General features: G+C 41.3%; 1 protein-coding gene across 19 annotated transcripts in view; it reads right to left on the bottom strand.

Annotated features, from left to right (window-relative positions):
- The window catches only part of LOC122552637 (septin-11), a 141,523-nt gene that overhangs the window by 5,330 nt on the left and 122,225 nt on the right, over positions 1-13,968 (bottom strand). For 6 of the 19 annotated variants that reach the window (XM_043695498.2, XM_043695508.2, XM_087986223.1 and 3 more), the window contains exon 9: positions 12,114-12,298. In XM_043695498.2, the coding sequence (XP_043551433.2) occupies positions 12,114-12,298 (185 nt within the window). Of the gene's footprint in view, positions 1-5,271; positions 5,300-5,416; positions 5,559-5,834; positions 6,139-10,612; positions 10,664-12,113; positions 12,299-13,968 lie in introns of all 19 variants that reach the window. The other 13 variants (XM_087986190.1, XM_087986200.1, XM_043695448.2 and 10 more) reach the window with 5 other exon arrangements.

Below are 13,968 nucleotides of genomic sequence, written 5' to 3'. Positions count from 1 at the left end.
CCACTGGAAAGCAAAGTCCTGCATTCTACGATGTAGCTGTCCTTACATAGCTTGTAGCTCCCCCTACTCCCACTTCCAAATCTGAATAAGGGTTATACCCAAAACATTGATTTCTCCATCTCCTGATGCTGCTTGGTTCCAGCCTCCTCTTTGTCTACTTTGGATTCCAGTACCTGCAGTCTTCTTTGTTTCTAAACTGAATTTCCATGTGGCCTCCAACGCTTTCATGCCATTTTGCTGGGAGTGCACCAGAATGCAGATTAGCTACAATTTAATTGAATGGCAGATTGGATGATAAAATAGCTTTTTCCTCTTTATATATGCCCATATGTGCTGAAAAAAAGCTTGGGGAATTTACCCTTTATGCATGAGATTAAATCATAGACTGGATATAAAATTCAGTCTGAATTTTAAGCCTGTTTTCAAAATACTTTCAATAAACTAGAAGAGATTTTGGAACTCTTCAGAAGATGTTTCAGTCATGACAATAAGGAACACCTTGGGGATAACTATCGACAGGAAAAATAAAGTCTGAATCAGAATGAACAGACTATTATTTGACCCCAACCTTATAACTTGCCATTTTTTGTGTGAGGAATGTTTGTGCAATGTCATGCAATGGAGAGACAGCAGATATCCAGTGTCTCTGCTTCATTATTCAACAATTGAAGCTGCTGATATTCCCTTGAAATGCTGAGGAAACGATGATAAATTGGTATTAATGAGGACATGATTGGGAACATTAAAAATGATTGAAAATTCAGCTGCTTAGCCCTCCACACAAATGATCAATGACAATGAAAGAGATTTTAAGGGATTCGTTAGAATTTTGAGTTGGAGTGAAAGAAGCATTAAACTTACATTTTACAAAAAAGACCAAAAGGAATGTCAAGGTAACTTCAGGCCAGTGAGATGCATATCTGTCATGAGTGAAATATTAGAGATACAGAAGAAAAATATTTTGAAGAACAAGAGAACAAGTCAGCATAGTTTTATTGGGGTAAATGGCATGCTTGACAAAGCTGTTTGAATTTGAGGGGTGGTATTGGAGCTCATGAAACACCAGTGAAATTCTTTACACTATTACATTTGAGTTTTTAACCTGCAAAGTGGCAAAACACGATGTAGCAAAGAAGACAGAATAACCAACAGAGTATTGTGCTGGAGTCGTACAAAGCGACCAGTGAGGTATCCCAAGATCAACACAGAAATCCCGTTCATGTTGTAGATCATATCAATGATTTGAAAATGAGGATACAGTCAAAGTTATCTCAATAGCACTAAAATTGCAAGAGGGGTGCAAATAAAATCAACAGCAAGCTGTTCAGGCACAGAGAGAATCAACTAAAACAGGCTGAGAAATAACAAATGAAATATTGACTGAGCAGTGATGAGACTACTGTGAAAATTCAACATTTGACTACAAATTAATGGTTTACTGGATACAGAACAAGATTTGGGAATACCAGTGGAAACTTTCAAGTTACTTACACAGCATGCAACAGTGTTAAATAGAATCTTGTGTTGTATAATACATAAAATAGAACAAAAGGCATAGGATGTGACTCCATATAACAATGGTTTATCTTGATCTGGAGTACGTACTGTTCTAGTTGCCTTATGATAGGAAAGTCATTGTAACATAGAGCTATTTGTCTGAAATTTCAACTACAAGAAGTTAATCATGCTCACATGAAAGAATACCAAGAGGGAATCTTACTGAATTATTCAAAAACAATCCCTTCAGGTTTTTAATGAGTTAAACTCTGAAATATTTTTCCCTGCTCTTCAAATGTCAGAAGCCCAGAAGAGAAGGTGAATGTAAATGTCAGATGTAACTATTTCCCACTGAATGATGAAGTTTACAATGGACTTTCCAATGAGAAAATGGAAACTACAAACCTCAGTAACTTTAAAGCAAAAATAGAATTGATATTTTGCAACTGAGAAAAGGAGGGATACCATGGCATTATTTGGATTCTGTGTTCAATTCTGGACTAGCCATCTGGACCAACACTTTTTCACCTGTATTTACATGCTTCCAAATTATTCACCTTGGACCATTATATGATACTGCTGATCTTAATCAGTAGCCAAATTTTGATTCTATCCCTTATTTGGCATAAAAATGACTCATAAGTGTCAGAAGCTATGCACACATTATACAACAGCTTGAATGTATTCTTAAGACAAATACATATGGAACCGTGCAAAAGATGATGTTTGACAATTTTGCTTAATCAATGCACAGTCAGCAACAAACCATAGCATCAATGATTGAAAAGTTATGTTAATGATGTAGACATGCAAGTTGTAAAATAATGAAAGCAGCACAAACAATGGAGTAACTGTGAAGTGCACACAATATGGAGTAATACCATGGTATGCCAGAGCTTCTGTTAGAAAAAGGGGGCAGCAAAAAAAAAAAAATCACCTGTAGATAGCTGTACCCCACAATTCTTCATCTGGTATTGCCCCAACATATTAGTGACAGAAACAACTTTTCTGTCACTTACTTTTCTCTAGAGTAAACTTGATGTGAAAGGGATAATGGTACTGAAAATGTATTAGAGATTACTTATTCCCATGATTGGAAAATACATAGATTACACTTTATTTCTTACCAAGTCACTTATTACAAACATTTTCACAAAATAAGCCATATGCAGGAAACAGAGATAATTCAAAACTATTTCCTGATCTTTCCATTACTACAAAATAATCCTTCTTAGCATTTTTCAGGCTACATATCTGAGTCTAGTAGGGCAGCAGTAACTGAACTTCAAAAATAATTCAAAATGTTGTTTATAGATAATTTTAATCAAGTAACTAAGCAACTGTTCCTCCTTCAATTTAATGAGAGAAATTAAAATCTGCCTTTACAACAGGTAACTTAAACAGAACACCAAATGGCGTATTCAATAACAATTCAATTAACTACTACTAAGGAATAGACAACACATTGTGTTCTGTTTATGATCAAGGTCATTACATAAGAACACAAGAGACAGGAGCACGTGTCGACTGTATGACCCATTGAGCCTGCTCTCTCATACAATACAAACTTGGCTGATCTTTGTCTTCAACTCTGCTTTCCTACCCATTCCCATATTCCTTGATCCCTTGCCAGATCAAAAATATGTCTATCTCATGCTTAAATCTGTTTAATTGTTTGCCCATCCAAAACCCTCCAGGGTACAGAACTGCAATGTTTCATAACCCTTTGAGCGAAATTTTTCCTTATCTCAGTCCTCAAAGATAGAACAACTCCTGTCCTGAAACTGTGCCTGTGCTCTGGATTCCTCATCCAGCAGGAACAACCTCTGTCTACCTTGCAAAGCCCCTTCAGATTTTTCACTGATCACCTTTCATTCTTCAAAATATCACAGAAAGAAATCCAAATACTCAGCCTCTCACCATAGGTCAACCCTCTCACCCCGGGACCAGTCTGGTGAATCTTTGTACTGCTTCCTATGCAAATATATCTTTCCTTAAAATATAGAGACCCAAAACTGCAAACAGGGACATAAGGTGTGAGCTCACCAAAGCCCTGTACTGGCCAATGTGCTCCTTGCTTTCTTGTTTGATTGCTGCACCTACATGCTAACTTGGACTTTCTCGTACAATCACGCTTTAATTTCCAGAAATATCAACATTTACAACTTTGTCACCTTTGAAAATATATTTTTTTTCTTTTATCACGTAATAGAGATGTACAGCATGGAAACTCATCCACGCCAACCAGATATCCTAAATTAATCTAGTCCCATTTAGCAGCACTTGGCCCATATCTGTCTAAACCCTTCCTATTCATATACTCATTCAGATGCCTTTTAAATGTTGTAATTATACCAGCGTCCACCACTTCCTTTGGCAGTTCATTCCATACACGCACCACCCTCTGCGTGAAAATGTTGCCCCTTAGGTCCCTTCTTTTGACCAAAGTTTTCAGTGCTGGATCAGAAGAGCAGAGAATGAATCAAACCATGCAATGTACACTAGCCTGTGGCTTATCTGTAAGACAGATATAAGGGGACCAATCTTATAGGGATTTAAGCAATGTAGATGATGGAAGATTTGTGGTAAAACTAGATGAGAAGTCCAGCAAGGGCTCTCTCTATACCACGGGGGCATCTCGCTCCATGTCTTTCACGTTTCTGATGAATGGCTTGGGGAGTTTCTCACAAGGCAGAGTAGAGTTAGCAATTAAGGGGGATTACTGCTTGTTGAAAACTTTATTAATGCCACAACTCATCTCACTTATATTCAGCTTTTGATCTTATCAAACAGGCTAGGTATTGAGAAAGCTCAACATGGAAGTCAGAGTTAACAGCTAGCGTGTTCAGGTCACCATTGGCTGTGACCAGCCTCCATGCTGCTCAGCAACAACCAGCATCTCAGGACATGATCCACAGGCATCAGACGCATGTGTCCCTTGTCCATGGACATTGGCATCCAATATCTGTCTTCACAACCATCATGGCACCTCCACAAGCCACTTGCAGGACACTGAGGAAGCAGAGACCTGCAATGAATGGCTGCAGCAGTTTCTCAGAGCAGGTCACTTCCTTCCTCGGTGCTATCCAGACCTTGCCTTGCTGCCCCAATTAGTGCAGTGACACAGCCAGGCAGCTTCCTGTTCAACCACCTTTAATCAAAAGAGGGATACGTCTTGCTGTAAGGCAATGTAGAGTTTCACTCTCACACCTAAAAACATACAACTAGGCGGAAGCCATTCAATATAATCATGGCTGATCATCCAATTCAGTACCTTTTTCCTGCTTTCTCCCAATAATCTTTGATTCCTTTAGCCTCTTAGCAACGTCCTGTCCTGTGAAAAAGGGGTGCCTGGAGTGCGTGCCACATTCTCCCCCCTCCCCCTGTCGCTGTGCAACCAATGACTGGGAGGCTGGAGTGCAGGTGTGTGTCCCTATCCAGCAGACCATATAACTCATGGTAACTTCTGGGCAATGAAGGCCATTGCCTCCCACATTCCTGTCTGCTGCATGTGGGTGAAGTCCAGAATTGCTGACATCATGAGGGTCCTCTCCTGCCTGATCTCTGGCAGTTCTCCAAGTGCCAGCAGCCTGGGGCATTTCTTCCTCAGGCAGCTGTGGAGCTGTCAGTGAGGTGCTCACAGATCCTACACTCTCAAACCTAATGTCCCCACTGGGGCTTGGTGGCCAGTGCAGAAGGCAGCCTTGCTGAGGCCTCAGTACTCCTGTCCTCAGAGCTCAAGAAAGTGGTGTCAGGGGGAGCCATGCATTTCACCTGGAGGTAGAGGAGAAGATGGCAACATCTGCAAAACAAAAAGAGAGACGGTGGTGTGGCCAATGGTTAGAAAAGAGGGTGAAACAAATGACACTGACAGTGGGGTTAACGTGAGAATTCCAATGAAATGAAGAAAGGGACTTACTCGATTGGTGAGAAATGGATGTCCCAACATCTCCAAAGGAGTGGTCCTAGTCTTCTCCAACGAAGGCCAAGATTCTCTTCTTGGCTGGGCTAAGGAGTCCAATTCCGGGCAGTCCTCCATCAATCTGGACCCCTTTCCCCACCTGTAGTGAGAGAGAGGGAGGGATTGAGTGAGGTGAAAGTGGCTGGCATGGTGTTAGTGTTGGCGGTGTAAAGGTGGTGATGTGTCCCAGGGACAGTGAGTAATGCAGAGCCCATGCAGGGTCAGTGGTGTGACAGTAGGGGTAGGAACGAGAGCAAATGAGGCAAAGTGTTGCAGACAACACACAGCAGTAGAGCATGAGCCTTGATGGCAGGGGTGTGCAGCAACAGAGTTAATAGTGAGCGAGAGGTAGCAGAGAATAGATGGCGGCACTTACCCTGGCAGAGCGGAGTAAGTCCATGACCTTATTCCAACACTGCTGGCGGTTCCTCCACACTGACCCCGGTGATGACCTCAGACTGGGCCTGCTCTGCCAGTCCTCTGACAAGAGGGCTCCTCTCCTTCGCACCACCCCCTCGACCAGGACCTCCAGAATTATGGCACTACCTTCTCCTCCAACACACTCAGTCATTGTCCTTGACCAAGCAGGGGAATTTTGGAATGCCAGTCCCCATTCGGGCACATTGAGGCCTTTTAAAGATGGTGCAACCTTTCGGCAGGCATCTGCTGAATGGTGAGTTCTTCCAGGAACAGCATGTGATAAAACAGGGTTGGAATCGGACAGGAGAGATATCGTGGGAGAGAGCAGGTGGTTGATGAGGTGAGTTTGGTAAGATACAGTAAGGAAACACTCCAGGCCCCTCACCAAGAATCCTCCAAAAAACTCAATACAACTCAATTAGTTAAAAAAAGTGTAAGATACAGTCCAAGGAGTTTGCTAGCAGATGACCCTAATCTTTAACGGATGGTGGACATTACAGCTTCAAGAAACTAAATGATCTTCTCCAAATCCTATACCAGTTACAGATACAGGTCAATGGTGATGTCAAATAAGAGGAGTTCTAGTTGACGCTAATTCAGTCTCTAAACAATCTATTACTACCTTAAACAGCTTTTGTTATTTGCAAACTGGCTTTTATGATGAGCAGGCAGATTTCCCTTTCAAAGTCAAAAAAGGTAGTTTCCCAGGAATTAAAATGAAAGATCCAGCTTTACGTCAACACCGCCAACATTAAATAATTAACTCCACAAAAATTACAGGTAGATTTTAAAAATATATTTCTAATTCTAAAGCTTCCCCTTTTTCTTTAAGATAGCTGAGAATTGGTTCAGCACATTTTGTCTGAAATGCATCCTACCTCTCAGGCTGATCAGACGCAAATGAACAATTCACCAGCTAAAAGCACAATATAAGGTGGAAATAGTAGTAATTAAGGGCCTTAAACAACTAGGTTGTGATTTTTTTTTGTTCTGATTTCTCTTTTATGCTGCCTGTCTTTTCTCCTACTCTTGTTTCCCAGGATTAGGACATGGACTTCTATTCGATTGGTCCATGCTTCTGGGCTACCCAGGAAACTGCTTTTTATTCATTCAGGGGATTACATCACAGAATAGGCCAACATTTATTGCCCATCCCTAGTTGCCCTTAAGAAGGTGGTGGTGTGCTACCCACTGCAATATATTTGGTGTAGGTAGACCCACAATGCCATTTGTGACGGTGTTCCAGGATTTTGACTTGGCAACACTGAAGGAAGGGTAACAGTTTTCCAAGTCAGGATGGTGAGTGGCTTGGTGGGGAACTTGTAGATGGTGGTGTTCCCATTTATCTGCTGCCTTTGTCCTTTAAATGGAAGTGGTTGTGCGTTTGGAAGGTGCTAAGGAACCTTGTTGATTTTCAACAGTGCATCTTATGGATGGTACATGTTGCTGCTACTGAGCATTGGTGTAGAAAGGAACGAATGGTTGTGTTATTTGGCAATTAAGTGGGCTGCCGGATGACCACAAGTTTCTTTAGTTTTGTTGGAGCTGCATTCAGCCAGGGAAGTGAGGAGCATTCTATCATAATCATTGTTTGGATCTTGTGGATGGTGGATAGGCTTTAGGGAGTTAGGAGGTGAATTACTCACTGTAACATTCCTAACCTTTGCTCTGCTCTTGTAGCCACAGTAGTTGTTTGGCTATTCTCTGGTCTTTAATTATTCCAGGATGCTCACAGTGAGGGATTCAGTGTGAAGGGATGATGGTTAGATTCTCTCTTCTTGGAGGTAGTTATTGTCTGGCACTTGTCACACAAACCTGGATATTATCCTGGTCCTGCTGCAACTAGACAGGAGCAGCTTCAGTATCTGAGGAGTTGCATAAGGAGCTGAATACTGTGCAGTCCATCAGCAAAAATCCCAATTTCTGATCATTTGCCAGAAGGAAGTACTAACCATTCACCATTAGGAAATTTTCCACAGGAAGGATTTTCTATCTAATAATCTTCCTGTTTGGCCACATCACAAACATATCTTCCATCTAACAAGTCCTGGTATGGGGATATGAACTCAAGAGTTTTCATTAAATAAATTTCAATTTTAGAAAAAAAACTAATGTCAGTAATGATGAATATGAAATCTACTGTGCTTACCAAGTCTGTCCTGTTTGTGACTCCAGATGCACAACAATGGGGTGGATGCTGAACTACACCCTGTAATAGTCTAGTAAGCCAGTTGTATTAAAAATGCTGTAGCAAAGTCTAAGGATATAAACCCTGGCCAGACCACCCTTCAGCAGAAACAATAAAGAAACATGCTAACAAACTGACCATGCAAAGTCCTGCTCTCCAATATTTTTGGATCTTATGCCAAAATTGGAAGAATTGTTTCACAGACATGTCAAGCAGAAGCTTGATATAGTCATATTCACAGATGCACAGCATGCAGTCAATGTTCTAGAATTCATCACTAACATACTTAGGTATGTTCTGCCCACTCAGAGAAAAGATGCACCAGAGGTGGTGACAAGCAGTATAGTGTCAGAGGCAGTATGTTTTGGGTATACTTAACATTGTTTCTGAACAAGTGTCACTATATCAGGCCAAAACTGGACAACAGAACCTTTTATTACTGAACACCTACTCCCCTCCCTCAGTTGATGAGCCTGAACACTTGCATGTCAGAATAAGCACAGAAGGTGGGAGATACACTGAATATACTCTCAATGGGACATTTCCATGTCTATTACAAGAATGGTACTTCAACTAGAGTCCCGCTGAACCAGGTCTGTGACAGTAGGGAAAGAAGCCTTTTTATAATTTATCCCTTGGGTGTAGGCATTGCTGGCAGATGCTGCCTGAACTGCTGTGCTCTTCCAGCACCACTAATGCAGAATCTGGTTTCCAGCATCTGCAGTCATTGTTTTTACCTATATAGCATTTATTGTCCATCCCTTACTAACCTAGAGAGGAGGTGGTGGTGAGCTGCCTTCTTAAACTACTACCTGGAGTGCTTGGAGTGTAGGGACACCCACAGTGCTGTTAGGAAGGGGTTACAGGATTTTGACCCAGCAAGTGAAGAAATGGCGATAAATTTCCAAGTCAGGATGATGAAAGACTTGGCGGGGGTCTTGCTGGTGGTGGTGTTTCCATGTATTTGCTGCCCCAATCTTTCTAGGTGACAGAGGTTGTGGGTTTAGATCTCATGATCACCAATCTACCTGTAGCTGACGCATGTGTCCATGATATTGATGAAACGACTACTGTGTGAGGTGACAAACACCTCGCCTTCACGATGAAGATGCCCTCTATTTGTTTGCAGAGCCTATGGATTGTGTTAAATGAGATAGATGCAGAACAGATCTAGCAGCTCAAAACAACCATCCACGAGATGCTGCAGGCTATCAGCAGCAGCAGAACTGTATTCAACCACAATTGTAACCTTATTCTGGCATATCCTTACTCTGCCATTATCATATGGCTATTGGATTAACCATGGTTTCGTGAAGAGTGCAAGAGTGTTTGACAGGCGTAGCACCAGAGACACCTAAAAATACGGTGGTAATCTAGTGAAGCTACAATAACACAAGATCGTAGAGATACCAAACAGCAGAAGCAGCATGGGATAGGCAGGACTAAAGATCCCCCATCAAAATGGATTGAATCAAAATTCTGCAGTGCGACTACATCCTATCATTAATAGTGAGCAATTAAACAATTAACAGGAGAAGGAGGCTGCATAAACAAATCCGATTGTTAGTGCAAAACACAAAAGGTGAGGTACAGAATCATAGAATCCCTACAGTGTGGAAACAGGCTATTAGGCCCAACAAGTCCACACAGACCCTCCGAAGAGTATCCCACCCAGACCCATTCCCCCTACCCTATTACTTTTTTTCACATTTCCCCAGAATGATGGACCTAACCTATACATCCCTGGATTCTATGGGCAATGTAGCACAGCCAATTCAACTACCTCGCATATCTTTGGACTGTGGGAGGAAACCAGAGCACCCGGAGGAAACCCACGCAGACACAGGAAGAACGTGCAAATTCTACACAGATGGTTGCCAGAGGCTGGAATCGAATTCAGGTCCCTGGCGCGGTGAGGCAGCAATGCTAACCACTGAGCTAACGTTCCACTGACAATCTGCAAGTTCCCTTCCCACACTATGCTGGCTTGGAACTACAATGCCATTGTTGCTGGTCCTTCCTACAAGACTGTGGGTAATCTGACAATACAAGGACTCAGTATTACTCACCACCATCTTCTCAAGGTGTGTGAAACCACCTCCAGCCAGAAGTGCTGAATAGACTAGTGCAGCCCCAACACACTTAAAGAAACTCAACACCATCCAGAACAAGGTAACCAATTTGACTCGCACCCCATCCACCTCCATTATTCATTCCCTCCACCACCAATGCACAATGGTAACACCAATACCAGCTACAAAGATGCACTTCAGCAATTTGATACAATTTCTTCAACATTAATTGCCAAATCTGTGACCTCTACTACCTAAAGGAGAAATTCGGTAGGCACAATGAAACACACAATCTGCAACTTCCCCTCCCACACTATCATGGCTGGAACTACAATGCCATTCCTTCACTGTTGCTGGTCCTTCTTACAGGACTGTGGGTAATCTGACAACACAAGGACTCAGTAATATAAGAAGATGACTCACCACCATCTTCTCAAGGTGAATTAGGGATATACAATAAATGCTGGTCCTTACCTGACATCTACACAAGCTGTCAATACCGTCCTGGCTGAGACCTGCTCACGGCTAAAGAAGATAAGAACATGAAATGACTGAATGACTAAACCTCTTAGCTCTGTCAGGCTCAATGCCACGATTAGGAACTGCATTTGTTCATTACTCCATCTTGGAGCTTTTCCCAAGTTCTAATGAGGAATGCAATAACGTTGCTGAAGCTTGGCCAACTTAGGGTTAGGTTTGTGCATTAAATAATATGTTCACAATTTAATTCTAATTACAAGTCAGATACCATTCCCCATTCGAATTCTAAACGTTAACCACGCTTTTCGGTAACATCAAAGAGAGGGAAAGATATTGGACAAGTTTTACCTGACTATCAACAGGCAGCTAAGATTTTATTCACTTACCAACTTTGCTTAGGTGAACAGATTTAAAGAAGGGCAAAATAAAAACATAAGATGAGAGTAAATTTGTTTCAAAAGTGAATAATTATAAAAATATACCAAGTACTTGATGTATTAAAATACGTTGAGTACAAACAAACAAGTTGTTGTAAAATCCCAAAAAAAATCAACAACTGCAAAGCTCCCCACTTCAACGACTACCATTACAGAACTGGTTCAGTTCATAGCAGTAAATTCTGTCTAGTATTAGTCAGTGGGATAGATCTTTGCTTTGCACAATAGCATAAAACAGGTGTTAGTGAACTGGCAGACTGAGTTACAAACAAATTTTAAATCAAACAAAATCAGAAAGATACAAGACCGGCTGGTGGCTTGCTATAACGTGATGCATTTCATTCCACATAATCAAGATCCAAACCAATATGTCAGAACATTAAGATTTACAAAATAAACTACTCTCTAAGCTTAGTTTCACCTCATTCTTGATCAAAAATATTGAAGTAATTTTCTCAATCTAATAAAACTGTCAAATGCAGAAAGGATCTCATACACTGGCAGGGATGACCACACAAAAGCAAGTACAACCTTTTCTGAAAATGCCCATCAGCATTGAACAGACAACGGAAACCAACCCAAGAAATAGCAGAATGCTACAAGACATACACTTTAAAACTCGCAAGTTCTTTACCCAGGGTTATGCAAACTAAATCAAGAATATATTTTACAAACTTCTCAAACTTAATCCTCAGTTCATAAAAGGAACCTAAACCATACAAACGCACGCAGGGATCCACAAATCACGTTTTGATGAGTTCATGAACTGTAGCTCATTACATTCATCTACTTACATCATTTAGAAATAGCCTATTAATGCTGTTCAGCAAAAATATTTCTTGAATGGTACCTGTACGTATAGGCCTACCTGGCAGAAATGTTACTATATATAATCCTATCAATAAGCATCATTGCTTCTAACCATTATCCAACGGTTGCTTTTCTCTCCTTTCTCGTCCTTCCTTGTCAACATTAAAACCAGATCAGGAGATCGCTGGAGAAAGATGTAAATATATGAAAAGAAAAGAGAACACTAAAAATGTATTGAAAATACATACTTCTTCTTATCCTTGTCCTTCTTGGTGGTCTGGGAAGCTTGCTGAGCCTGTGATTGGAGCAGCTGAGTTGCTGCTTTTCTCTTGTTGAATGCATTCATTTCTTCCTCAAGATCTTTCTTCTTATCCTCAAGTTTCTTTTTCTCATCTTGATGGGTCTTCTTCAGGTGATCAAACTTTTCATGAAGCTGAGAACACACAACACACCATTCAGTTCCAACACAGGTCTACCTCATTCGCCCAACTAAGTGAATGAACATATGAAGCAATGTATGATGCATAAACATAAGAATGTCATGTAGCAAAGACTAGCAACCCAGATGTTGGGAATGATCTCACCATGGCAGGGGGCGAAAACAGATTCAATAAAATCTACTATCTGTGGGCTACCACCAGAAAGGAAAACACAGCATGAAAACTACCAGTTAGATGAAATATTACTGAAAGAAACCTTCTACCCCTTACCTTTCATTACACCAATTCCACCTTGTGTGTTTTTTTTTATTCCCTCTGACCTCAGAGTAACATAGGATAGTTAAAAAATGTAACCTTGCCAGAATCTCACACATCCCAAGTCTGGGCTTTAAAATGTTGGCAGGTATTAGGTTTGCTATTTCAAAACAAAAATCAAGTTGTCTTCCTTTGGCTATAGCATGAACCCACAGGTGACGAGCACTCCTCATTCAAGCAAACCTTCTCTCCCTGTAAATTAAGCAGGTGAAATGATGTTGGTGGAAGAGGCATCACATTTGAAGGATATCTTGTTCCCATGAGCAATTTCTAACAGGGGAGACTGGATAACTTTCAGACTCAGGATCATCGTAATCCCACTGCCTCTTAACTTGGGGAAGAGCACAGATATTTTGAAAGCTAGTTTGAGTAATGGTGGTCATGAAACTATTATTGATTGTTGTAAAAATACATTTTGATGATCGCTACACCAGAAACGTAATTAGGTAGATGTATAAATGTAGATGTAAGCAGCTCAGAAGCTGTGAATTATGCAGCAAACAGCTCAACTCCTGACTCCCAAACCCTGCCCACAAGCACAAGTCAGGATGTGATGGAATACTCTCCACTTACCTGGATGGGTGCAGCTCTAACATCACTCGAGAAACTGAACACTATCCATGGCAGTCAATCCCCAACTTCCTGACAACTTGCCCAGACAACAAACAAATTGCAACAACTTCTCAAGAGACACGACCCAACTACAGTGTGCTAAACCATCCCGTCTCCCCAAAGAACCTAGACTCAGGTACCTAGACTCTCAGAGAAATATAATTGGATAACTCCCAAACCCCTGCTAAGTAACATTTTGCTCTTTTCCTTCTGCTCCAACACTGCCATCCCTTGTCCTGTCGCTTCCCTGTCTTCCCTATCCATTCTGTTCTCCGGTCCTACATCATCCACTGACTGAGTCCTCCTCTCCCTATCTTCCTCCTTCCCCCAGATTTAATCATATTATTCCCTTTACCCCTGAGCCTTTACAGTGTTCTTGATTGCAATCCTGTGGGTTTAATACTGCAAAGATCAGCTAATTTCTATTGGATTCATAACATGAAGAAAATAGTGCCTTGCTTTTCGCCCAGTTCCTTGCATAAACTGTTGCTAACTGCCTCTCTTTCAGACAAACCTCTGCAGATTTGAACTGTACCACAGAAATCTGGACTACCTAATATCATTGGGGAGGATTAAGATTGAAAGGAGAAAAGTGTGTGTACAGGTTGACCGATTGAGGCAATGTGTGATATTTAAATTTCCAGATGTATGAAACAGAGGTCGAAGTCAGCAATGTGTTGGGCCTTGCACCCTTAAATTCCCTATCACAAGGGAAGAGAGTGGGAGAATGGCAGTT

This window comes from Chiloscyllium plagiosum, unplaced genomic scaffold (assembly GCF_037043375.1).
Source record: "Chiloscyllium plagiosum isolate Xiang-an unplaced genomic scaffold, Cpla_swu_hap1 HiC_scaffold_1, whole genome shotgun sequence".
Taxonomy (NCBI): domain Eukaryota; kingdom Metazoa; phylum Chordata; class Chondrichthyes; order Orectolobiformes; family Hemiscylliidae; genus Chiloscyllium; species Chiloscyllium plagiosum.
This window is presented reverse-complemented; position numbering and strand designations above follow the sequence as displayed.